This window comes from Lampris incognitus, chromosome 8, assembly GCF_029633865.1.
Source record: "Lampris incognitus isolate fLamInc1 chromosome 8, fLamInc1.hap2, whole genome shotgun sequence".
In the NCBI taxonomy this organism is placed as follows: Eukaryota; Metazoa; Chordata; class Actinopteri; order Lampriformes; family Lampridae; genus Lampris; species Lampris incognitus.
In genome coordinates this window covers 20359177-20386919 of record NC_079218.1, presented here as the reverse complement: position 1 = coordinate 20386919, position 27743 = coordinate 20359177, and the positions used below count along the sequence as shown (strand labels likewise).

Below are 27743 nucleotides of genomic sequence, written 5' to 3'. Positions count from 1 at the left end.
TGCCCAAACCACCTCAACTGGCTCCTTTCGACGCAAAGGAGCAGCGACTCTATTCCAAGCTCCCACCGGATTCCGAGCTCCTCACCCTGTCTTTAAGGCTGAGCCCAGACACCCTACGGAGGAAACTAATTTCAGCCGATTGTATCCATGATCTCACCCTTTCGGTCCCTACCCAAAGCTCATGACCATAGGTGAGAGTTGGAACACAGTTTTACAGGTAAATTGAGAGCGTTGCCTTCCGGCTCAGCTCCCTCTTCACCACAATGGTCCGGTACAATGTCCGCATTACTGCTGATGCTGCACCAATCCACCTTTCAATCTCCCACTCCATCCTATCCTCACTCGTGAACAAGACTCCGAGATACTTGAACTCCTTCACTTGAGGCGACAACTCATCCCCAACCCGGAGGGAGCAATCCACCATATTCCGGTAGAGAACCATAGCCTCAGACTTAGAGGTGCTGACCCTCATCCCGGCCATTTCACACTAAGCTGAAAACTGCTCCAGTACATGCTGGAGGTTGCGTTCTGATGAAGCCAACAAAACCACATCATCTGCAAAGAGCAGAGATGCAATTCTGAGCTTCCCAAAATGGACACACTCCTCACCTTGACTGCGCCTTGAGATCCTGTCCATGAATATCACAAACAGAATCGGAGACAAGGGACAACCTTGGTGGAGTCCGACACCCACCGAAAATGTATTTGACTTTGTGCCGAGAATGCGGACACAGTGCTCACTTTGGTTATACAAGGACCAGATGACTTGTAGCAACTGCCCCGGTACCCCACACTCCCGCAGTACCCCCCACAGAGTGCCCCGGGATACACTGTCGTAAGTCTTCTCCAAGTTCAAAAAACACATGTAGACTGGCTGGTCAAACTCCCATGCCTCCCTCAGCACTTCTGCAAGTAAAGAGTTGGTCCATTGTTCCACGGGCAGGACGGAATCTGCATTGTTTCTCCTGGATCTGAGGTTCGACAATCAGTCAGAGCCTCCTTTCCAGCACCCTAGAGTAGACTTTCCCAGGGAGGCTAAGTAGTGTGATGCCCTGAAAATTGGAGCACACCCTCTGGTCACTTTTTTTAAATATGGGAACCACCACCCCAGTCTGCCACTCCACAGGTACTGTCCCGGACCTCCACGCGACACTGAAGAGGCATGTCAGCCAAGACAGCCCAACAATATCCAGAGCCTTCAGCATCTCACGGCTAATCTCATCCACACCCAGCACCTTGCCACCGAGGAGCTTCCTAACTACCTCAGAGATCTCTGCCAGGGATATGGGTGGAACTTCCCCCAAGTCTTCAGACTTACCTCCTCTACTGAGGATGTGTTAGCTGGGTTCAGAAGCTCCTCAAAGTGTTCTTTCAACCACCTGACAACATCCAGAACTTCCATGAGGCCAACTGAAAGTCCTCCGTGATAGCCTTGCCAAGCTCCTCCCACACCTGAGTTTTTGCTTCTGTGACCGCCGAAGCCGCAGCCCTTCTGGCCTCCCGGTGGTTGTCTGCTGCTTCAGGAGGCCCCTAGGCCAACCAAGCCCGAAAGGCCTCCTTCTTCAGTCTGACGGCTTCCCTCACCATCGGTGTCCACCAGCGGGTTCTTAGGTTGCCACCTCAACAGGCATCGATGACCTTATGACCACAGCTCCTATCTGCTGCATCTGCAATAGATGCTTTGAACATGGCCCACTCAGACTCCATGTCCCCAGCCTCCCTCGGAATACATGAGAACTTCTTCCGGAGGTGGGAGTTGAAGACCTCATGGACAGGGGCCTCCACCAGACATTCCCAGTTCACCCTCACTACATGTTTGGGTTTGCCAGGTCTGTCCGGCAGTGTTCCCTCCCATATGATCCAACTCACAATCAGATGCTGATCAGTTGACAGCTCCGCTCCTCTCTTCACCCGAGTGTTCAAAACATACAGCCACAGATCTGATGATACAACCACATCTGCGGCCTAAGGTGTTCTGGTACCAAGTACACTTATGAACTACCTTATGTCCGAACATGGTGTTTGTTATGGCAAATCCATGACTCGCACAGAAGTCAAATAACAAGGCACCACTCCGGTTTTGATTGGGGAGGGTCGTTCCTCCCATCACGCCCCTCCAGGTTTCTCCATTGTTGCCCACGTGAGCATTGGGGTACCCCAGCAGAACTATAGGTTCCCCAGGTTGAACCCTAACAAGGACACCACCCAGAGACTACAAGAAGGTTGGATACTCCAAGCTGCTAATCTGTGCATGAGCACACACAGCAGTCAGAACCTTTCCCCCAGCGACTCGCAGTCATATAGAGGTGACCCTCTCATTACCCAGGGAGAACTCCAACACGGCGGCGCTCAACTGGGGACTTGTGAATATCCCCATACCTGCCTAGTGCCTGTCACCTTGGCCAGCTCCAGAAAAATAAAGAGTCCAGCCCCTCTCCAGGAATTTGGTACCAGAGCCCATGCTATGTGTGGAGGTGAGCCCAACTATATCTAGTTGGTACTGCTCCTACTCCTGCACCAGCTCAGGCTGCTTCCTTGCTAGAGAGTTGACATTCCACGTCCCGAGGACCAGTCTGCGATGCCAGAAGTCAGCACGACCTGATCCCTGCCTTTTCCTGCTGCCCGGCCAGCATTGCACCCAACCCCAATGCTCATCCCCGTGGATGGTGGGCCCACGGGGTGGTGGCTCCATGTTGTTTTTTCGGGCTGGGCCAACAAAGCCCGGGCACCAGAAGCTCACCAGCGAGCTCCCTCCCCAGGTCTGGCTCTAGGAGGGAGCCCCGGTTTCCCTTTTCCAGGTGAGGTGCTGTGGCTCTGCCGTTGTAAATTCATCGGGTTTCTTGGGAATCACTCTTAGTCTGGCCCCTCCTCTGGGACCAATTTGCCTTGGGAGACCCTACCAGGACCTATTGCCCCCAACAACACAGCTCCCAGGATCACCGGTACACCCAAACCCCTCCAACATGTTAAGGTGACGTTTCTCGAAGGGGATGATGATAATAATATTAATAATAATAATAATCACACTCACTCACTCATCCAGCGTCGTCCTTGTGGGCATTAGCTGCTGTTGCCCCATCTGTCGCTGTCTCTTATGGTGTTGAAAATTTCAGCCATAGAGTGTCCTGTCCATTCCTTTAAGTTGTCCATATACTTCATCCTGGGGCAGCCGCGTCCTTGTTTACCCTCCATTTTCCCTTGTATGATGTTTCTTGTGAGAGAGCATTTTTTGTTTCGGTTTGAATGACCAAAGAAGCTCATCTTTCTTTTAACAATGGCACCGTATAGTTCTCATTTGACGCCAAGTTGTTGTAGGATGCTTTGATTGGTTCTTTTCTCTTGCCAGTTGATGTTTAAGAGTCTTTGGTAGAACCACGTTTCAGCAGATTGCATTCTATCTTTATCTTTTTGTCTCAATGTCCAGCCTTCTGCCCCATATTTCACTGTCAGCCATATTTTTGCCTTTAGAATTTTTATTTTTAGTTTGTTGGATAGGTCTTTGTTTTTCCAGATATTTTTCAGTTAGATCATTTTGGTTTTTGCAATAGCAATACGTGTTTGGATATCTTTGGAACAGTAGCCATCATGAGATTTTAAGGAGCCCAGATATTTGAATTTTTCAAATCTTTCAAGTTCTTCGCCTTCTAATTTGATGGGTTGGGATGTGCCTTTCCCAATGTGCATTACTTTGGTCTTTTTTGCGTTTAGTTTAATTTCTTTAGCTTGCCTTTGTTGTTTATGTTGTCGAGAAGGTTTGTTAGTTTTTGATGGTTGTTTCCACAGAGAGCTGTGTCGTCTGAGTATCTCAGCTTTGATAGATTTCTGCCATTGACATTGATTCCTGAAATCTCGACTTCTACTTCTCTCATGAACTGTTCAGTGTAGATACCGAAGAGATGAGGAGAGAGGATGTGTCCTTGACGAACACCTTTTTGAACTTTGATGGGGCTTGTGTGGTTGTTGTTCCAGCAGATAACAGCTTCCTGGTCTTTGTATAGTGATGCTAAGAGTGATACGAGGTGAGGTGGAAAGCCCATATTCTCCATTGTGTCAAAGAGTTTTGCATGACTTACATTATCAAGAGCCTTACTGTCGTGTATGAAAACTATGTAACCCTCTTTTTCATTGTATTCATTAATCTTCTCAGTGAGGACTTGTTATAGGCATAGCATATCAGCTGTTCCTCTTCCGGCTCTGAAACCAGTTTGTTCTTCTGCAATTTCAGTCTATATTTTGCTCTTCAGTCTGTTTAAAATGATATAAAGTAAAATTTTGCTAGTGTGGCTAATATGAGCTATGGTTCGGTAATATGAGCATTCCTTTGGGCCGCCTGATTCGTAGAGCATGACAAATTCTTGCTTTTTCCATTCTTCTGGCCACACTTGGTTTTGCCAAATTTTGGTGCATAGCAGGTCAATGGCCTGTTTTCCTAAGTTTCCAGAATGTATAATTAGTTCAGCAGGTATCTTGTCTAAACCTTGTGATTTGCCTGCTTTTAGATGTTTTATAGCATCCTCAATTTCGTTCATAAATGGCGGAGGTTCAAGTTCTATTTTTACTTCTGCTATGATTGGGCTGACTTCATTTTGCGGGAGGCAAAAAAGCACTTCTCCATATTCTTTCCATCTGTTCATTACTTTTTCATTTCATTTATAGTGTTCTTGTCTTTGTCCTTCACACATAGTTGGTTAGGTGAAAAGGGTTTTCGTTTCACAGACTTGATTTGATCGAATAATTCTTTTGATTTGTTCTCTTTGTCGAATTCTGTAATCTTCTGGCATTCCTGTTCCAGCCAATTACGTTTATCTCGCCGAATCTGTCACTGTACTTTTCTTTTGAGATTTTTATATTCCTTTAAATTGTTGCTTATTCTATTCTTTCTCTTTTGTTCTGCATTTTTTACAGTTTCTTCGCTTATCCATGGCTTTGTCTTCTTTCGTTTCTTTTTCCCTAATGTTGTGTCTGCAGCGGGCAAATATATAGATTTGATGGTGTCTCTTCTGAGATGGTTTGTGAGGAGAGTTTCAAACTTATTTTCTGTCTCAATTTGGAAATTCATCTTTATGCTTTCATCTTTGAGTTTTTCTACATCATGTCTTAGCGTGGGCGTTGTTGCTTGTGCTTTGAATGTTTTGATTCTTACTTTTGCACAAACCAAGATGTGATCAGTGTCACAATCTGCTCCTGGTCGATTTTTGCAGTTGAGAAAAGATGTCATCCGACCTGTATTTACCAAAATGTAGTCAATCTGGTTTCTTGATTGTTGATCAGGTGAAATCCATGTATAGCGTCTTCTTGGATGACGTTTAAACATTGTATTTGTGATGGTCATTTTGTTTGCTTGGCAGAAAGTCAAAAGTCTCTCTCCTCTGTCATTGCGTTGTCCTAGGCCATACAGTCCGAGACCACTGTTCCTCTGTTCACCTTCTCCAACTTTTGCGTTGAAATCTCCCATTATCATGAGTGGGTCTTTGTCCTTCAGGGAGTTTTTGACTTTGTAGCTGGTCATAAAAATCCTCTACTTCTTCTTCTGTGCTCTGAGAGGTTGGTGCATAGACTTGGATAAGTGTTGTTTTTGTTGGTCTTGTGTCAAGCTTTACCATAAGGATACGATCAGATATTGGATCATAGCTTATTAGGCTTTTCTTAGTCTTGGGATCTAAAATGATTGCCACTCCATTACGTCCGCCCTTGTCATTTCCGCTGTATATGATGCAGTGTTCATTTGATTCAAAAGGGCCGCTGGTCTCCATCTGATCTCTGGTAGTCCTATAATGTTCATTTTCAAGTGTTCTAATTCCTTTAAGAGTAGGTACAATTTTCCAGAGTCCAATAAAGTCCTAACATTCCATGTCCTATGTTTAGAATTTTGCGTTTCCTACGCGAGGGACCTCTCTCTTGAGATGAGTTCTTACAGGGGTCAGATGTAGAGCTCCCAGCTGGGTTTGGCTCTACTTCATCATTACTTGTATTCGCTCCTCTCTGGGACGTCACCTCCCCAGCTGAAAAATCCTGGTTGACCCTGGGGGTCTCAATCAACTCAGAATATCTGCTGTTTTTCTTATTTTTGACCATGACATGCGCGAGTTTTGGGCAAAGAATAAAACCAGTAGTTCACCATTGCTTTCTGGAGTGGCACTGCACATACTGTATGGAGGCCCTGGCCATCTTCCCTCCCCTGCTTAACAGGACTTGGTGTGTGTAGCCTTTAGTCTGGCCCCTCCCCCGGCGACCTGTACAACTTGGTTGCACCTGCCAGGGGTACTAGTCCCCCGCTAGCATAGCTCCCGGGATTGTAAGGACACGCACGCCTCTCTGCCACAACAAGGCAGGTACACAAGGAGAAATAATAATAATAATAATAATAATAATAATAGTAATAAAATACATGGAAGCACTTTGCTTATGATAGCCAATTAACCACCTTAAAACATCTTGCTCAAATGGAGAACAAATACTTCCCCAGTATATAGTCGACAACAACACTTGCTTATGAAAGACTCCCACCCTTTATTCAAACACTACAAAAAAAACAGTAGTTAAAGTGACCAACAGGTTTAAAGTCAAACAATTTAAACAGCAGCATTCAGCATTGTAAAAAAATATATACAAAACTATCGCTTACAGTGCAGCTATGTGCAAACGGAACTGTAAAACACAACTTAAATATGTATACAATACAGTATACAATATTCTTCGATTGTACCTGCTTTGCCTTCTTTAAATGTTGATGATGTCAATCTGCTGGATAAAAAGTGTGATAACAAAAAAGTTAGTTTAGTCTTCAAATATAGAAATTTCAGGGCCTTGTCTTGTACGGGATAACATTGAGGCCCCTTTAAAGAGGCAATCCTTTTCTTTTTATTTATCTTGTCCAATTGCTCCTAAGGTCAAAGAAACCCACTTTAAAATAGTATCCGCAATATACCTTGTTAGTGATTTTCTTCACTCGAGATTTACATTTGAAGTGGATCCTTGCATCTTTTGTTCTTCAGAAGCTGAAACTATTGGCTATCTATTCTTTAAATGCTCATACATGATTTGTTTTGGTCTGATTTTCATAATTGGCTGTCTTTAAAACTGGATAACGTACCTTCTTTTACATATAGTGACATTCATTTTATTGTCAATTTAGGTGCAAAAATTTCAGACCTTGTTAACCTCATAATTATTCTAGGTAACTATCATAAACATTCTTGTAAATGGAACGACAGTACTCCCTCTTTCACAGTTTTCTTGCACAGCTTTGCCAACTACTTTAAGTTGCTGAAAAATATGGAAAAAATGAACGGAATGGCTAAATTATTGTATACATCTGTATCTCAGTCCTTGCTATTTTAAAATCTTAACCTTGCTCTCTTGTGCTCCTTTCAAATTACCCTGTTTGTGTTCTTTTTTGTACTTTTTGATCTGTTTGTAAAATATTATTTAGTCTGTCTTATATTTCATTATTCTGATAGCTCTTTACTGTCACAACAGGAGCAGGAATTGAGGGCCCAAATGCATGAGACAGACAGTTCAAGGTTTCCAAAAATCAGAGGCTTTACTAGGCAGGCAAGTTCGGTACACAGGCAGTCAGTCAGAAGAGGCAAACAACATCAAGGGGTAAGGCAGAGGCAAACTCAGAATTTCAGATCCGGAGTCCAAAAAACACTAGAAGGCTATCACAAGAGGTACAAATGGCTGGAACGCTTGCAACAACGGGCTAAAACAAAGTGGCGTGGGAAGCACGCTGACACAAGGAGAAGGAAGATAATTAGACACAGGATGACAGGGGATAATGGCGATGACAGGGGGCAGAGACATGACATTTATATTAGATTCAGGCAATTGTACTGTACCATCATTTCCGCCATTGTTGATTTATTTCCACCCTTCATTTTTTATTTTTCCCAAACTTGTTCTGTACATTGTTTTGTAATTAAATAATAATTTTAAAAAAGGTATTTTGCCTGGATGAGAGGGAGGGGGATGGCAGAAATGACGTTGGAGTCGGATAGTGAAATTGGAAGTGAAAATGAGGACGTGAGAGGGTTTGAAAATAAAAAGAAGACTACATCAAATTGCTCAAGCAATTCTAGTCAGACATTGAGAGCAGAGGAGACGTGTCTTGTTGGGATGACAGCCGTGACAAGAGAAGACAGGATTTTCAAGGACCCACATGCGGTTGGAAAGTGTAGTGGGAAAACTTGGAGATGTACGGTTGATCAGAATAACTAGAAGTGGGATGGTTATCATTGATTGTATCTCAAGGTGTTAGAGCGATAGAGCCCTTAAGATTGATGGATCTGGAAGTTGTTGCTTTGTGTCTTGCTACCCATGCAGATCAAGGACAAAGGTTAAGTGGTGTGCCGCTGTCAGTAGAGGTTGAGTCATTTCGGGATGTTGCAGGTGTGTGTGAGGAAAAGAATGACTAGAGTCCGAGAAGGGGAAAAGGAGGACTGTAATTCTGTATGTTTGACTTTTGAGGTGGAATTGCTGGAAAGAGGGTACCTTGAGTATGTTTGTTACAGGGTGAGGTCATATGAGAGAACGGACTTTCCTGTGGGTGCTCAACCTTTTCATTGGGTGCTCGAGCACCGGCGTACCCACCATAGAGGTCCATAAAGATGAGCAATGTGGGTGTTTCCATGGTCAGTGTAGCAGCTTCAGTTCAGTCCACTACTGGAGAGACTTGATGTTCTCTGCAATTAGGTGGAAAAACATATGTGCATATATTGGTATCAGCACCGGCAGTCGGCCAAAGTGAGTTGGAAAATATTGACATGTCTGATATCAGCAAAAATCCAATATTGTGCATCCCAAGGCCGGGGCTCGCTGGTTAGCATGCTAACTTCAGTAGATACTATCTCTGCAACACAATACATAGATGTCTTTGACATAATGTCAAAATTGCCATTTCTTCACATTCTATTGATAATTTTAGTTGATTTTTGAAGATTTCAAACTAAAATTCTTTATTACCCCTTCAAAACGAAAATAAAGAGCCAGCCTGATTGAAGTCTGAATGAAAAATAAATGTTAGGCAAAAGGACATCAGCTGACCAGTCAGTGATAAAGAATTTAATCTGGCTGGCCTTGACGGTTAATCAGTCAAAATTACAATTTATCATCTTATCCTGGTGATGAGGACATTACGTTCAACTAATTGTCACCATATTTTACCCACCCACTGAGCTAAAGTTCAGCATTATAAACTAATCCCAGTTCTTGATCTTGCAAACATATGTGACACAGGATGCTATGTGTGAGCCACTTGTCAGTCCATGTTCTAGGAAGTTTGGCTGATGATAGATGCATCTGAGTTTGTTCTTTGATACTTTTGATGCTATTTTATGACGTAAAGGGAAATAGTTCACAAGGACCGCAGGAATGTAATTTTCCATTTCAACCAATCATTCCTCCAGTTGCTTTTAATAATGAACTTTAACCACAGAGGGAATAATTGGTCAGTGAAAAAAAATAGTGTAGTATTTGGTTGAAATGAAAAGTTAGTATTATATGACTCTTGATGGCACATAGCTGGAGATCACTAGTATAAAGTGATGAAGAAGAAATATGATGTATCCCCTAGTTTAACCAATGTATGATACTTTATCACTTCACAGATTTCCTCTTTTGCAGTTAGTCCAAATTACGAAATCATCTTTTTCTCCTCTGAAGTAAATGAGGTTGCCAACATCATGGATTTCTTTGGCAACAAAAAAAAATCACTTCAGTCAATCATAGAAGAGCTGGATAAGTTTACTACAGATGGTAAGACAAATAGATCCAAAAGTGTTTTTGAGCTGTTTTGACACTAGCCTACTTAGTTTTTTTTACATACTGGAGGTCATTTATCGTCACCCTATGTGTGTGTGTGTGTGTGTCTGTCTGTCTGTCTGTCTGTCTGTGTCTGTGTGTGTGTACATGCATGGGTGTGTTTCAATTGCCTCACAGAGAGAAGTGGAACAAATCTTGATAGTGCATTCTACACTATCCTGGAACAAATAGCTCTTATAAAGCAGGAAACTGGAGAAAACTTTAAGGATCACCATCATGTCCTCATCTTTTTCACAGATGGTAATTTGAGTACCTTGATATGATTATTGCTCTGACTAAAGCATTTGACACTTTGTAAAATCTCATTCTTATTCACATTTTCAGTATGTTACTGCAGGTCTTTTCAGTAGCTCTGGCAAACACACGGCTTCAAACATTTATTAGCACCATTCATCCTCTGAATTAGGTAGTAATACATTGCTGACATAAACGCAAATGAAGTGTATCATGTTGCTCTTGCTATCTTTGAGTTTGAGTTGGTTTTCACCTTACTTAGAATTAGTCAGACCACTCAGGGTGACTGACACACACTTTAAAAGTGGTTTTGAAAAAGCAGCAGAACATGGTTGTTTTCCTCATGACCAGTGTTTTCCATCATTGCACAAATGCTGGTTCCTTTTCATTGCAGGTGGTTACAACATGGGGGGCCCACCCACAGAAAACCTTCAAAAGATAAAGAACCTTGTATACATGAATCCCGTTGGTGAATTTCAGATATCACCAAGGGATGAATATCTTGGTGAGGTTGATGGCTTTAATATCTATAGAATTATATAAATAAATAAAAAATAGGTTGATGTGGTTTTTCTTGCAAATGAAATTAATATCATAACTTGTTCTTATTTTTCTTCTTAATGCACCAAATGCTATGATTATTTATTGTACCTTTGTCTTCCCAACCTATTACAATATAATACAAGCATCCTGCTAAAATGATGGAGCAACATTCACTGTAATTCAATGAGGGGGGTGGGGGGTTGGAAAATCTAGGACATCATTGTGTTATGTTTTGGATTATTTTTCATTTTTGCAATTTCCTTCTGTTACAGACGTTTACATTTTTGCACTTGGAGCTGAACCCTATGATGAAACCCTCAAGCCCCTTGCAGTAGGGGCTGATGGTGAACATTACTTCAGATTAGAAAATCTTAACAATTTGGATTACACCTTCGACCAAATAATTGGTAAGTGTTATGTAAAAGTGAGATGTGGAAGGCAAAACAAAGTTGCCTCCTGTGTCTTTACAAACACATCTGTTGGATTTCATGTTTTGGCCATGTATAATCAAATGCAATGACTTGATTGGTTGCTCTGTTACACATATATGCATGTGCACAACAACATAAGGCAAGTTTAAATTAAGTGAGAGGGTAGATATGAAGTTAATATATCAAAACTAAATATAGAAGTATAAAAAATATGAGTGTGAGTGCAGATCTAAGTATTTGCGATATTTGATGTGTAGCATGATAGTGGTGTGCTGTAAGTTGTCCATGATGACACCAGTAACTGAGGCCTGAAACCTCCTGAAAATAAGATTGTGCAGATTTGGTTGTGTACGGTATTGCACAAGTTAAATTTTGCACTTGTAGGGTATCAAAGAGTACATAGGGTGAAAGTGAATATGGCATAGTATTAAACAGTACAGTTGCTCCAACGTATGTCTTGGAATTTCTCAGTCCTATAATCTATCTAAAAAGTTAAAGTTTGATCTATTTGTTATGTTTTTTTGTTGTTTTTTTTTGGCTGTGCATTTTCAACGGTACTAAGTTGTAGCTGTTGCTTGACCATGGAATGTTTCTATTCATTTTAGTTAAATCAAAGAAGGTTGACTCAATTCATCTGGATACAACGTTTATTGACAGATGTTTCATCACTCAACTAAGTGACATCTTTAGTCTCAACTGACTGCAACTGACTGCCAGTGGTTCTCAAACTTTTTCTGTCATGCCCCCCTTTGGAGGAAGAAAAATGTTCTTGCCCCCCACCCCAACAAAATGGTGACAAAATGGGCCAAGTTTAACCTTATTTAAATAACATCTAGATCATGACCATTCTTTTCACTTTTCTTTCAGTAATTTCTGTTGTGCAAATAACCAAGTTCCACTTCAGCTTTATCAAACCTCTTTTTGTGACATTTGTCACTAGATTGCTCCATCAGTCTGGGTGCTTTTTCAAAAACAGAAAAACGAAATAACATTTAAAAATCACTTTGCTAGAACAATAACAAAGTTGAATCTGCAAAAAAAGAACAAATGCAGATATTTGGGAAAAATTATGAGCTAGTCAATTGTGAGAGCTCAAGTCTTATCACTGCATTCGTGGCTGCAATGAGCCTGTTTTGCACTGCACATCTTTTCAAAACGGGGTTGCAGGCTTGATACTGCCACTCTCAAGTCATGCTCAATGTTGAGCTTAGATCTGTACTTTGTTTAAAGTGAGACAACAGCAGAAAAGCCCATCTCATAGAGATAGGATGTGGCGAAGAGAAGCAGAATGCCCACAGCCCTGTGTCCTATGAGTGGATACTCCCTCTCCACACCAAGCCAGAATTCACTCAGTGTCTGAGCTGTAAAGCTCAGCCTCAAGGTGGAGTCAGATGTCATCTCGATGAACTGGTCCTCTTCAGAAGAGCAGAAATCAACAGGTGCTGCTGCATTGAATGGATCTGTCACCCAGTCATACTGAGCACTGTTGTTTGGGAAGTTATTTTTGAACGAATCCTCTCAGGGAAGAGGTGTGCTCCTTAAGACATGAAATCACTGCGGTGGCTCCAGAATCACTGATTTCAACAAATTCACTCAGATTCTCAAAGAAATCAGTATTTCCTTGATCAAGTCACCTGCCTCACATTTCAAGCTTTCGAGGGAATGCACTGATCTTGTCTGTCAGGTGAGGAAGGTAGTTGTCTCTGCTTTGAAGCTGAAGATTTAATTCATTTAGCTTTCCAAATATATCGCTGAGATAGGCCAGTTTCATCAGAAATTGTTCCTCACTAAACTTGCTTGCAACTTCATGCATATGCTCCTCCTTCAGAAACACCTGAATTTCTTCTCTGAGCTCAAAGACATGCAACAGCACTTTACCTCATGAGAGCCACCTAGCCTCGCTGTGAAACAACACAGCTGAATGTTCAGCTCCCATCTCCTCACAAAGTGCAGAGAAAGCCGCGCTCTCAGGGGTCTTGTTTTGATGAAATTGACCACGCTAACAACATCAGTCAAAACCTCGTTTAGGTTAGGGCTAATCTGTCTTAATGCTAGTGCTTCTCTGTGTATGACACAGTGCGTCCATTGCGCATTTGGCGAGATGCTCTTGATTAGTGCCTGCAAACCTTTTGTTTTCCCTGCTATGGTCTGTGCACCATCCGTGCAAACGGCCGCACAGTTCTCCCATTTCAGCCCATGTTCTCTCAGGTAACAGCAAAGAAGCCAAAAGATCTCATCAGCCTGTCACTCTACTTGGGACGTACTTGCAAAACAGCAAATCCTCACACAGTGACTCTGACATCACAAAGCGAACATAAGCAATAAACAAGCAGTCTTTATTGCTGTCAGTAGCCTCGTCCACCTGTAAGGCAAAACGTTTGTCTTTGTTTGTCAGTGAGTCGTGCTTCAAGGTCATTTGAAATGTCACATATGTCTTCTAACTATATCACTGGACAGAGGGACAGCCTTCCTCTCATTAAACATAGTTGACACATATCAGTAAGAGCTCCTCAGCTATTGTGTGTGGTCTCTTGCACTGGGCAATTCTGTATGTGACTTTGTATGATGCCGTTAGTGCTTTGTTGTTCACTGATGCAGCTTTTACAAAGCAATGTTCCTGCTGACGGTATGCACCAAAATTTCTCTGAAAGAACTCGAGTGGCTTATTCATTTATTTAGATCCCCCCCCCAATTGTATCCGGCCAATTACCCCACTCTTCCAAGCCGTCCCGGTTGCTGCTCCACCCCCTCTGCCGATCTGGGGAGGGCTGCAGACTACCACATGCCTCCTCTGATACATGTGGAGTCGCCAGCCACTTCTTTTCACCTGAGGGTGAGGAGTTTCACCAGGGGGGTGTAGCATGTGGGAGGATCACACTATTCCCCCCAGTTCCCCTCCCCCCCAAACAGGCGCCCCTACCGACCAGAGGAGGCGCTAGTGCAAAAACCAGGACACACCCACGGCCAATTGTGTCTGTAGGGATGCCCAACCAAGCTGGAGATAACTCAGGGATTCGAACTGGCAATCCCCATGTTGGTAGGCAACAGAATAGACCACTATGCTACCCCGACGCCCCTTGAGTGGCTTATTGACGTGACTGGGGTGTAATGTCTCTAAGTGTCTTCTTAATTTGTTTGGTCTCATACTATCAGCTGCCAGAGTTTTCAGACATAAAATACACGCTGGTCTCTTCTCATCTCCCACCACATTTACTGTGAACCCAAGAGCAAGATAGGCTTCGTCATATTTTCTTAACTTGGTTTTTGGTTGAGTACCGTCAGCTTAGCACTTTGTCTTGTTTGTCTCAGAAGCACTGCCTGTCTTTCTTTTCGTTCCTGTCAAATATCTCTCCATTCTGTGAACCCACAGATTCTCTGTCCCATGAAAGCATTTTCTGTTGATTGTCTGCTGTGAAAAAGATTCCAACGTCAAAACAGTAGTTCTGCACCCCCCCTACGAAGGGGGGGGGGAGCATACTTTGAGAAACGCTGGTTTAGACTGAAGATGTCACTTAGTTGAGTGATGAAATGTATCTGTCAGTAAACATTGTATCCAGATGAACTGATTCAAACTTATTTGATTTTCTTAGCTGGATCATTGAGCATGCATCAAGATATTTATTTAAGGTTACTTTTGACAACACAGCTCAATATCCAATTTCACGGCCACAAACTGAATATCACTTAGCTTAAAATGAGAACAAGCCTCTGTTCTGCGCTTGCACTTTCATTTTAGAAGCACATTTCACTTTTTACCCTCAGATTTACTGGAAAGTCACATCACGTGATGTGAAGCTTCCCGACTCCTAAATTGCTCAATTTGAAAGGGATTAGTAAATATGGTCAATAAAATCCATGCATATACATACTCGAACATTTCTTAAGTGTCATACTTGATAAGAATGTCAAAGTAATCTTATCATAGACTGAAATGTCCATTTTTGTGTTAATATGTCCAATATTAATTCATCATAACCATGCTTTGGCGACCCCTGTGTAAAATCCTCGCCTGCAAGTGAGCATGGTGAAAACTTTTTCTCCACTGTCAGCCATTCGGAAGATCTCCTCTGGGCGAGTAGCCAGACAAACCCACTCACCCAACACTTTTGCTCATCATAAAACAACTTCCACTAGACCACAGGGGATAGAGTAGGGTGTCGGGTTAAAGGGCCTTACCCGTAATTCACAAAATTTCAGTTGTGATGCACTTTGCTGTTGCTGTAATAGTGAAGCCAGATTCAGTCTGATCCCCTGGAGGATAAACAGACTTTTTTCCCCCACATTTTTATTCATTTATGGGTTTATTTGCACATTGAAACAAAAATACATGACAACATAAGAGCAAAAATGTGTGGGTGAGATAAATTGTGTGTGTGGCACCGAGACCCTTAAAGCCTTAACAAAATTATCCCACCCAAATCCGACAGGAAAATGAGAAGAATAAGAAGCAGGATAATAGTAGAATATTCAGTGACAGCTCGGCATTCGCCACCTCAGCATTCAACTCCACTTTTGAATTCAGCAGACATGACGCAGACAAGCTGGAGAGATGGAAAAATGTGATCTTAATGGGAGAATAGTAAATGGTTTCTCACTCCCCTAGGAACAAGCAAATGATGCATAGCTGTTGATCTGCATCTTAATACCATCTCATCTCAATGGGAATGATGTCTTGTCTTGAAATTTTCAATGAAGGGGGGGCATTATTATAAGGAAGAGTATCCCAGTGAGAAAAACTAAAAGAAGAATGCTAACATGCATGATATCTTATCGAGTAATCACATTTTAAGTTCCACTTAGATCAATACGGCGTAGGCAATCTACAGCGACTATGGGACTAGCTGTTGAAGTTGTCTTGTGGCTTTTATCCCACAAGAAGGGCCTCTTGTTGCTCCACAGAGACTTGTATATACTGCTGAGCTCTGTATTATATATCTGCCACAAAAAAAATGTATAATTGAACGATGGCCAAGTCTTCCATACTTTCATACTTTAAAGTAAATTCCAAAATCTTACAGCATATCAACGTGACCCTCTTCTTCTTCTTCTTTGTATATATTTTATTCTTTTATTTTGTACCACTGGGGAGTTGCACTTAATTTAGTTGTACAGCTGTGCAATGACAAATAAAGACATTCATTCATTCATTCTTGCCGATAGAGAGATCAGGGGCCTCATTCATCAATAGTTTGTATAAACAAATGTGTTCTTACACACCCATGGGATTTTTTTAGCCTTGAAGTTAGTCTCAGAGGTCAGTGTAGAACCTGGGTAACCCCTGAATTTAGATTCCAATTGGCTAATACTGATGTCTTTGCAAGCCTGAGTGATGGCTCATTGCAAGAGATAGACAATAGATGATAGGGGGAAGGAATTACAAATAACTATCAGGTTTTACTACTGCCTGTCAGACAAGCTTGAGGGTTAAAAAAGTTCCATTGTTGTGTAAGAACAAATTAGTACGTATGAATGAGGCCCCAGGAGATGAGGAAAAATTAAACAGTTGGCATTTTTTAGCATAATATAAGTGATCCTGAGGTGCTAAACTTAAATGTTTAAAACTATCAATCTATACCATATTTTAGTTTTCCATGGAAACTATCATCTGTTTAGAATATGTACCATGACATTAATACTAATTTATAGCAGCTTGGATGAGATTGTGTTTTTACTGAGGAAGAGGCAAGGTTTTTATATGCATTTTGATATTTTTCTTGTTTAGATGAAGAAGAGGTTAAGGGTTTATGTGGCCTTCACAGGGAATATAACCTTGATGAAAGTTCTGACAGCAGACAGAAAATGTTCCCATGGCTGGCCAATATATTCATCAAGGTAATAAAGTCAATGTCTTTTGCTAAATTTTTATCCAAATCGAACGATGTGAACAATCTCTTAGTTAATGAAATAAATGGATAAAAAAGTCTGCATCATGCAAATGAGAACCGGTTTGCAACACTGAATGTGGAAATAAAAACAGCGATCCATATTTCATCTCAGCATGCATGAAATGTCCTGCATAAAATGTCTTTATATTAGAAGAAATAATGCAGAATATCAGACTTACTGTTGTCACCATTAGTTTCATTGTCAAATGTCAAGTTCATGGTAAAATGATTACTTCATGATTGTAGCTGCAGATTTCTGGTTCTGTCAGGCATCACTCATGTTCATGAAAATATTGACAGGCCTGTCCAAAGCCTTTTGAATAACATGGACGTTTTAAAATGAACTGTTCCTCTTTTGCTTGGGGAAGCTAACTGCTGATAATCTAGTTGGATTTGACCAATAAGAACAGAGTGGAGACAATATTTTAAATGTCAGGTTTCAACAATGACTATCTGACTCTTGCTTAGCAGTAATTAAACAAATTCTTTGTATATTTTACATTAATTTGCTCTGTGTGTAATTTCAGATGGTACATTATACTTATGTTACTCTTGTCTACTCTGTGCATTCAACAACTGTTGCATGTCTGTCTGTCCTAAATGAGGGATCCCTCCTCTTGCTCTTCCTGAGGTTTCTCCTTTTTTTCTTCTTCTTTTTTTCTTCTCCTGATGCGGTTTTTCATGTGGAGTCTTTCCTCATTCAGGTCAAGGGTCCAAGGATAGAGGGTGTCATATGCCATATATGGTGATATATTGTTGTTTATTGTGCTGATTGTAAAGCCCTTTGGGACTACCGCGGGATTTTTGGCTATACAAATTAAATTGACTCGGCTAATGGAAAACATGTGAACAGGGGGTGTAGGGCAAAGTTCTAAGGTGTCCTAATTATCTTTTTACATTTTGTAATAGCTTTAGAGGTTTAACCTTTAAAAGTAAGGAGAACCAATTGCTTGAATGGATTGTGTCTTAAGTGTATTAAAAAACTGTATTTTTTGTAAAGATGATTATGTAAATTAGGAGAGTAATGATTTTGACTTCTCTTTAGACTCGGAAATGCCTCGGCTCTCTGGTGACTCCCAAGTTTATTTTGACTGCCGCTCACTGCTTCGAGTTCGACGATCAACTCAAAGACATCAGTGTTCAGCTTGGTATTTTGGAAAATGGCGGTAATGTTCAAATACTTATCTTATTTATTTCATATTTATTTTATATTTGTAAAAATGTATACTTGTATGTATTTTTGCCCGTGTATGTTCTCTTCGGTGCACAGAATATAAACTATCACTGGTATTTCACTAGCTGATAATGTCATTTAAAAAAAATCATTCTCATATATTCATTGCAATTCACTGTGTGATATGAGTGTTGCATGATAAACACATAAATTGTTAGCAGCACAAGATGAATATCACTTTTGCTCCATTAGGTACTGCTACTACCGCATATAACATATATGACATTCTATCATGTACATGACATTTTACCACATACTACCACATATAGCATACATGACATTCTACCACATATAACATACATGGCATTTATACTGCATACCACCACATATACATGACATTCTACCACATATAGCATACATGACATTCTACCACATACTACCACATATCACACACATGATATTCTACCACATACTACCACATATAACATACATGGCATTCTACCACATACTACCCATATAGCATACATGACATTCTACCACATAATACCACATATAACATACATGACATTCTGCCACATATTACCACATATCACATACATGACATTCTACCACATACAACCACATATAACGTACACAATATTCTACCACATACTACTATATATAACATACATGACATTCTACCACATACTACCCATATAGCATACATGACATGCTACCACATATACACAACCTTCTACCACATATAACATACATGACATTCTACCATATATAGCTTACATGATATTCTACCACATACTCTCACATATAACATACATGGCATTCTACCACATTCTACCACATGTAGCATATATGACTACATGTATCACATACACAACATTCTACAACATATAGCACACATGACATTCTACCACATACTACCACATATCATATGGCATACACGACATTCTAACACATACTACCACATATAACATACATGACATTCTACCACCTATAGCATACATAACATTCTACCGTATACTACCACACATAACATACATGACATTTATACTGCATAATACCACATATACATTACATTCTACCACATACTACCCATATAGCATACATGACATGCTAACACATATACACAACCTTCTACCACATACTACCACATATAACATACATGACATGCTACCACATATAGCATATGTGATATTCTACCACATACTCCCACATATAACATACATGACATTCTACCACATACTACCACATATAGAATACATGACATTCTACCACATATAACATACATGACTACACATTTCGCATACACAACATTCTATGACATATAGCACACATGACATTCTACCACATACTACCACTTATAGCACACAAGACATTCTACCACATACTACCACATATGGCATACACGACATTCTACCATATACTACCACATATAACATATATGACATTTATACTGTATAATACCACATATACATGACATTCTACCACATACTACCCATATAGCATACATCACATTTTACCACATACTACCACATATCACATACATGACATTCTACCACATATCACATACATGACATTCTACCACATACTATCATATATACATGACATTTATACTGCATACTACCACATATACATGGCATTTTATCACATACCACCTAACAATGCATCACAATGCATTGAAATCTTAACTTTTTGGTGCCAGACATATTTATTGCCTATTAATCTGTTGAAAGATGCTTGACAGAGTTAAGAGAATTGATTTCAATTTCAGTTAATTTTCAACTTTAGGATTTTTACAAATTTAATTTCTGAAATTAAATTTGAGGGTACCCAAGGAGGAGAGAGTGGTGATTGGAGTGGACTTCAGTGGACATGTTGGTGAAGGGAACAGAGGTGATGAGGAGGTGATGGATAGGTATGGTGTCAAGGACAGATGGTGGTGGATTTTGTGAAAAGGATGGAAATGGCTGTGGTGAATACATATTCTAAGAAGAGGGAGGGACACAGAGTGACATACAAGAGTGGAGGAAAGTGTACACAGGTGGACTATATCTTATGTAGAAGGTGCAATCTAAAAGGGATTGGAGACTGTAAGGTGGTGACAGGGGAGAACGTAGCTAGGCAGCATCAGATGGTGGTCTGTAGGATGATTTTGGAGACTAAGAAGAGGACATGAGTGAAGGCAGAGCCGAAGATCAAATGGTGGAATTTGAAGAAGGAATACTGTTGTGTTGAGTTCAGGCAGGAGTTATGACAGGTACTGGGTGGTAGTGAAGAGTTGCCGGATGGCTGGGCATCCACTGCAGAAATAGTGAGGGAGACAGCTAGGAAAGTACTTGGTGTGACATCAGGACAGAGGAAGGAAGACAAGGAGACTTGGTGGTGGAATGAGGAAGTATAGCAAATTATACAGAGGGAGAGGTTGGCAAAGAAGTGGGATAGTCAGAGAGATGAAGAAAGTAGACAGGAGTACAAGGAGATGCAGCATAAAGCAAAGAGAGAGGTGGCAAAGGCAAAGGAAAAGGCATATGGTGAGTTGTATGACAGGTTAGACACTAAGGAAGGAGAAAAGGACTTGTACCGATTGGCTAGACAGAGGCACTGAGCTGCGAAGGATATGCAGCAAGTTAGGGCGATCAAGGATAGAGATGGAAATGTGCTGACAAGCGAGGAGAGTGTGCTGAGAAGGTGGAAGGAGTACTTTGAGGGGCTGATGAATGAAGAAAATGAGAGAGAGAGAAGGTTGGATGATGTAGGGATAGTGAATCAGGAAGTTCAGTGGATTAGCAAGGAGGAAGTGAGGGCAGCTATGAAGAGGATGAAGAGTGGAAAGGCAGTTGGTCCTGATGACATACCTGTGAAGGCATGGAGATGTTTAGGAGAGATGGCAGTGGGGTTTTTAACTAGATTGTTTAACACAATCTTGGAAAGTGAGAGGATGCCTGAGGAGTGGAGAAGAAGCATACTGGTACTGATTTTTAAGAACAAGGGCGATGTGCAGAACTGTAGCAACTACAGAAGTATAAAGTTGATCAGCCACAGCATGAAGATTTGGGAAAGAGTAATAGAAGCTAGGTTAAGAGGAGAGGTGATGATTAGCGAGCATCAGTATGGTTTCATGCCACGAAAGAGCACCACAGATGTGATGTTTGTTTTGAGAATGTTGACTGAGAAGTATAGAGAAGGCCAGAAGGAGTCTTTGTAGATTTAGAGAAAGCATACGACAAGGTGCCGAGAGAGGAGGTGTTGTATTGTATGAGGAAGTCGAGAGTTGTAGAGAAGTATGTAGGAGTGGTGCAGGATATGTATGAGGGAAGTGTGACAATGGTGAGGTGTGCGGTTGGAATGACAGATGGGTTCAAGGTGGAGGTGGGATTACATCAAGGATCGGCTCTGAGCCCTTTCTTGTTTGCAATGGTGATGGACAGGTTGATGGACAAGATCAGGCAGGAGTCTCATGGATGATGATGTTCGCAGATGACATTGTGATCTGTAGCAAAAGTAGGGTGCAGGTTGAGGAGAGCCTGGAGAGGTGGAGGTATGCACTGGAGAGAAGAGGAATGAAAGTCAGTAAGAGCAAGATGGAATACCTATGCGTGAATGAGAGGGAGGACAGTGGAATGGTCAGGATGCAAGGAGTGGAGGTGATGAGGGCATATGAGTTTAAATACTTGGGGTCAACTGTCCAAAGTAATGGGGAGTGCAGGAGAGAGGTGAAGAAGAGAGTGCAGGCAGGGTGGTGGACTGGGTGGAGAAGAGTGTCAGGAGTGATTTGTAACAGAAGGGTACCAGCAAGAGTTAAAGGGAAGGTTTACAAGATGGTTATGAGACCAGCTATGTTATATGGTTTGGAGACAGTGGCACTGACGAAAAGACAGGAGGCGGAGCTGGAGGTGGCAGAGTTGAAGATGCTAAAATTTTCACTGGGAGTGACGAAGAAGGAAAGGATTAGGAACGATTATATTAGAGGGACCCTCAAGTTGGACGGTTTGGAGACAAAGCAAGAGAGGCAAGATTGAGATGGTTTGGACATGTGTGGAGGAGAGATGCTGGGTATATTGGGAGAAGGATACTGAAGATGGAGCTGCCAGGGAAGAGGAAAAGAGGAATACCAAAGAGGAGGTTTATGGATGTGGTGAGGGAAGACATGCAGGTGGCTGGTGTGACAGAGGAAGACGCAGAAGACAGGAAGAAATGGAAACGGATGATCCGCTGTGGCGACCCCTAACGGGAGCAGCCGAAAGTAGTAGTAGTAGACAAATTTAATTTCCAACTCACTTTTTGACCATTAATTTACCTGACAGTTGTTTTAAATGGGCAGTTATGAGGTTTGTTATGTCTCTTTTTAACTGCTCCGAAACTCACTTATCAAAATACCGGTTTTTGAAATGTTAAATAACATGAGTCATATCAGTTGATCATTTAAATGGCAATTAAAACTTATTATCACTATAAAGTGATAATACGTTTTTTGGGGGGGAAAAACCCCCCTGATTTTTGTGGTAATAAGATTTTACTTTTTTTTTTTTAACAATGAATGGAGAAGGCTTGCAACCAAGTTCCCCAAGTTCAGTCTACTGTGACAGGAAGCATTCTGCCCTTCTGAAGTGTCCAATAGCCAGGCACAATCCCCACTAGCTTAATTGGCTTCTACGGCTCTTTATTGACATCGTACTTTGAAAGCAAAAAGATGTATCATTCTCATAGAAATCAACAGAGTATCACAAAATGTGTACCAAAATATAAATGTCTGTAAGTCGATATCGGCCACATTCAAGGGTCTGACTCACATGGTGAATTGGGATTTCATTCCGTTAGAAGTTAATCTACTCCAAGGGGCCTTCAAATGCATTATCAGACACATAGCACACAAGGAAACAGTGGAATCAGGATAAATGTTGATCAATTTATTCCAGCTCTTGTCCATTATTTGTGAATACTGTATGGCTCTGACCATGAACTGCTCTAAATTTTTTATTTTGTGTCTCCTTCACAGCAAGGGAAGTGAAAAATATCATATTACACAAAGACTACAATGTTAAAGGTAGAGAAAATCTTGGAGTGTCCGAATTCTATGACTATGATGTTGCTCTCATTGAGCTGAAGGATGCCATCACGATCTCCACCAACATCAGGTGGGGGATACATGGTCCTGCTTACTAAGTGATAAACAAGCTCAGCTTTGAATGTATCCTCATATTAGGTCATACTCCCAGTCCTTACCACTGTGAAGATCTCAACGCCAATCAACACACACACACACACACACACACACACACACACACACACACACACACACACACACACACACACACACACACACACAAACCATTTCTGTCAACTGAAAAATTTATTGGATTTATCAGTTGTTGCCAGCAGAGAATAATGTTCTCAATTTTCTAGATTTGAGATAAATATTCCATGTTCAGAATGACTCACAAATTACACTAACATGTGATTGTGTACTTTTTCATCACATTCTTAGACCCATTTGCATACCTTGTACAAAGGAGACTAGTGAAGCTCTGGGATTTGTTGGCAGTAACACCTGCAAGCAACAAGGTGACATGAATCAACCCAAACATGCTAAAACCACAAATTAGTCCACAATGGTCAAACCATCTGTTTTTGTCGCTCCACAATTTAATCAATAGCTCATTCAACTGCAGTGTTACTGGCCTTGTACTTAGATCAAGTCAGTATTTATCATATGAATGAATCATTCAGCAACATACGTTGTAATATCTGATGAACGCCTCTACTCTCCCAATACAGAGCAGCGTTTGTTGCCACCCAAAAATGAAGAGCTGAGTTTCCTTACTGCCTCAGCATTGGAGAAACATGTCATTGCTAAGCTTGGAGATACAGTGAGTGTATGATTTCTCCTAGCAGTGCCATATTCGGTAACTGTGTAACCTTTATGTGCATATATGTGTTTCATGTGAGTGTGTTTGTAAGTATGTGTGCTTGTTCCTGTGTGGTCAAGTCTTTGTTTCTGTCTGCCATCCTGCTCACTCGATAACTTCAGGGTGCAACTGTTGCGTGATTACATGCCATGCGAAAACATTCATAACCTATGTTGTTCTTTTCAAATTCCCACCACAGAGAGAGAGCTGTATCAGTCATGCCCTGCAGGCAAATGGCATCACGACAACAAACCCAAAAGACGCCGTAACTGATAACTTCATTTGTACTGGTGGCCGGCAACCCGAAATAGATCACATAGCATGCACAGGTATGTTCTGTCTGGCGTATCTACATATTAAGGTGTATGATATGAAATTGTTTAGATATAGTATTTCATTGACTTGACCCTCTACCTTAGTATATGGGTGTCATATATAAAGCAAGATATTGATGCGTTTGTTCTTCTTGTCATTTTTTTAAGGTGAAAATAGGACCTGATATTAAAATAGTTATTAGGCAAGGCAAGTTTATTTGTATAGCACATTTGATTCAAAATGGCAATTGATATTGCTTAACATAAGGCATGAACAGACATGAAATAAGAAACAGAATAAGATAAAAATAAATAAAAAGTAAAAATGTAGAGGGAAAAAAAATGCCAGAACTGGTTAAACAGAAAAAGCTAATCGGACAGAGTCAGAGCCTCCCATTAAAATGCATTGAAATTCAGTTCACAAGTGCAGCTTGGGTAGTCCAAGCTTGGAGGTCATCCTCTACGTGGAGTTTGTATGTTCTCCCCGTGTCTGCGTGGGTTTCCTCCGGGTGCTCCGGTTTCCTCCCGCAGTCCAAAGACATGTAGGTCAGGTGAATCGGCCATACTAAATTGTCCCTAGGTGTGGGGGGGCTGGCCCCTGTGATGGCTTGGCGGCCTCAGGATGTCTCCCTGCCTGCCACCCAATGACTGCTGGGATAGGCTCCAGCATCCCCGCAATGCTGAGAGCAGGATAAGTGGTTTGGATAATGGATGGATTAATTTCTTGTAGATTGTTGGTATGAGAGCTAGCCAAACAGACAAACAAGCAAGTGGTAACATAAACAGGATCAGTCAAACAAACATCACAATACGATATTAGCGTTTTAAAATGGGACACGCCGAAACCAGCCATAGAAAAACAGAATATCACAACAGAATTAAGAGTTAACATGCAGGGTCAAAGTGCAACTCTCGATATGCTGAAGATTCAGTCAAAGGCAATGACGAAGATAAAAACTTTTTAGCCTAGTTTTAAAAGTGGTCGGGGTTGGAGTAAGTCTTATATCTTCTGAAAGTTTTTTTTCCAGCTATGTGTAGCATAATAACTAAATGTTATTTCAGATATGCTTTGTTTTAATAAACAGACCATTGCCAGAGGTCAAGAGAGTTCATATGGTAAAAGCAAGTCAGGGATGTGTTTCAGTCCCACTCCATGGAGCGATTTGTAGATGAGCAGTGGCATTTTAAAGTCGTTTTCTATGACACTGGAAGCTGGTGCAGAGACCTGAGCTTAAGATGCCTGATAACAAGCTGATTTTGTTATCGACTTGATGTGTAAATTCAGAGTTATATCTGAGCCCACAATTACGAGTCCATATGTTGAGTCCATAATCACAAATGTAATTCTGCTCCTGTGTTAATAAACTTAACACATGAGCAGCCATGCATCGACAAGCATTTGCAGTTGACGAAGAGAAGAGACAGTATTCATAAAATTTCCCCTTTTTGTCTGCAAGGCTGATTAACATGAGTAAGGGTTTCAATTCGTCTGCACTTTTAACACAACTACAGGAGCAACATAGGCCTAAATCAGTAGCTAAGGGTCGTTGATTGTGTGCTGTATGTACCCATTCACATGTGTATTCTTTGGGACAGGAGATTCTGGTGGCGCCGTGTTCAAGAACTATCAGCATCGCACAGTACAGGTAAACAAATGCGTGTTTTAAATCTAAAGTTTCATTGCAAAATCACTTTTTTTTCTTCTGTTTTGCATTTTGTTCAGTTTTGTTTTCAAAATTCAACCGTTTGAAGAAAGTTGACACCCCCTCACTTGACGTACTGGCATGAAAGCAAAGTCATAACATACCGAACAAATATATAGCATTTTAGAATGAAACCCCTTGAATTGTCAAACTGAATCAATGTATTTTCATTGATCATCTTTGCACTCCATTTAACAATCCAATGTTTACTTCACAGGTTGCATTGGTCAGCTGGGGAACCACGACTATGTGCAGCAGCGGTGAAGTTGTTGATTCAGTTGAAACATCCAGAGATTTCCACATTAATCTTTTCAGAGTTGTCCCTTTTCTCAAATCCATCCTTGGAAATGACGATCAGGATGACTATGCACCCCTTGAGTTTGTAGACTAAATTCATATGATGTGATTGTAACCGTTTCATTTGTTTGAATTGTGTGTGTTTTGTGGCCTTACATTTGCCGTACTGTTTCGCTGAGGGATGCATGGCTGAATTGATCATTTTTCATCCCCGATGTTTGCTCAAATGTTTCCCTTCTTGAATGAACAATGTATGATTATGCACTGTTCTGCATCAGGTTATTCTTGCAGAAAAACTGAGTGCAAAATGATGTCCAGGTTACAGTTTAATCAGCTAACCATGTACTGTAGATGTAACCCATGTATGGAAAACAAAACAAGGCATGCCAGCCATTTTAATGGATTATGTCTACCTTTTGATTCTTCAGCACTGCTATACCAGGTCACTCACACACACTCACTCACACACACACACACACACACACACACACACACACACGCACGCACGCACATGCGCGCGCGCACACACACTAGAATATTCTAAAGTGACTGCTCATATACAGCATCCAAACGGCTTTATATTGGGACGGTAACTGGATTGTGGGGCCTCTCGTTAGAACACCGTTGTCCTGCAGCCATCTGTATGCTGCATGTCCTGCAATGTCGGACCAAGGGAATTTTCCTAAGAATAACCACAGTACTGGAAAAGATTTGTTGATATTCATCGTTTGTGAACATTGAAATAAAGCACAACTTTATCGCCTCAAAAGATTTCTCTGAAAACAAGTGAATATGCTAAATTAATTCAGATATTTGTCCATACTGTTGCTGATATTTGCGAGCAAAGATTAAACTTTGCAGATCTACGTTACATGAAGCGTCATGTAACAAAGTCTATGGCAAAAAAAAAAAACCCTACCGCACTTAAAATTTCCCTATCCCATGCTCGGCTCTGTTGATAGACCCATCCAATTCAACCGCAGGTCGACCACACAGTCCAAAAGGCCCTCGTCCAATTCTCCGTGCAAATACCCTGCGCAATGCGGACAATCAATCTGGCATCAGGCCAACTCGCACCTTCCTACTTAAAATATATGTGGTAAATCAGATTCTCATTTTGCATGAAAAGGATTTATAGCCTATTTCTCATACTCATGGCTTGGAAATTGGTTTAAAAGTAATTGAATCAGTTCGCTGTCATATGTATTTTTGACCATCGATTAAAATGGGCTACCTCTGCACACTTGATTTGTTGTGGTCAGTGCAGGGCCAGGACTTCAAACTATGCTATACATAGTTCTGTGATCTGGGCTTGGGGAACATCTGCATGTTGGCAAATGAACCGCGCCTCCATAAAATGCCTCTTGTTTTTTAAAATCCCGTTGAATGCTGAACAAACCTGATTTGAAATGCTGGCCAATTCAATGTGTGTGTGTG

General features: G+C 41.1%; 1 protein-coding gene across 3 annotated transcripts in view; it reads left to right on the top strand.

The window, feature by feature from the left end:
• Positions 1 to 27075, top strand: part of LOC130116608 (complement factor B-like) — a 37741-nt gene extending 10666 nt beyond the window's left edge. For all 3 annotated transcript variants that reach the window (XM_056284570.1, XM_056284571.1, XM_056284572.1), the window contains exons 7-18: positions 9609 to 9756; positions 9940 to 10062; positions 10451 to 10561; positions 10872 to 11006; positions 16753 to 16862; positions 17961 to 18081; positions 23083 to 23221; positions 23572 to 23648; positions 23862 to 23953; positions 24192 to 24321; positions 25903 to 25952; positions 26227 to 27075. In XM_056284570.1, coding sequence (XP_056140545.1) covers positions 9609 to 9756; positions 9940 to 10062; positions 10451 to 10561; positions 10872 to 11006; positions 16753 to 16862; positions 17961 to 18081; positions 23083 to 23221; positions 23572 to 23648; positions 23862 to 23953; positions 24192 to 24321; positions 25903 to 25952; positions 26227 to 26400 — 1410 coding nt within the window. In that variant the 3' untranslated portion in view covers positions 26401 to 27075. The remainder of the gene's footprint in view (positions 1 to 9608; positions 9757 to 9939; positions 10063 to 10450; positions 10562 to 10871; positions 11007 to 16752; positions 16863 to 17960; positions 18082 to 23082; positions 23222 to 23571; positions 23649 to 23861; positions 23954 to 24191; positions 24322 to 25902; positions 25953 to 26226) is intronic.
• The last annotated feature ends 668 nt before the right edge of the window (positions 27076 to 27743 follow it).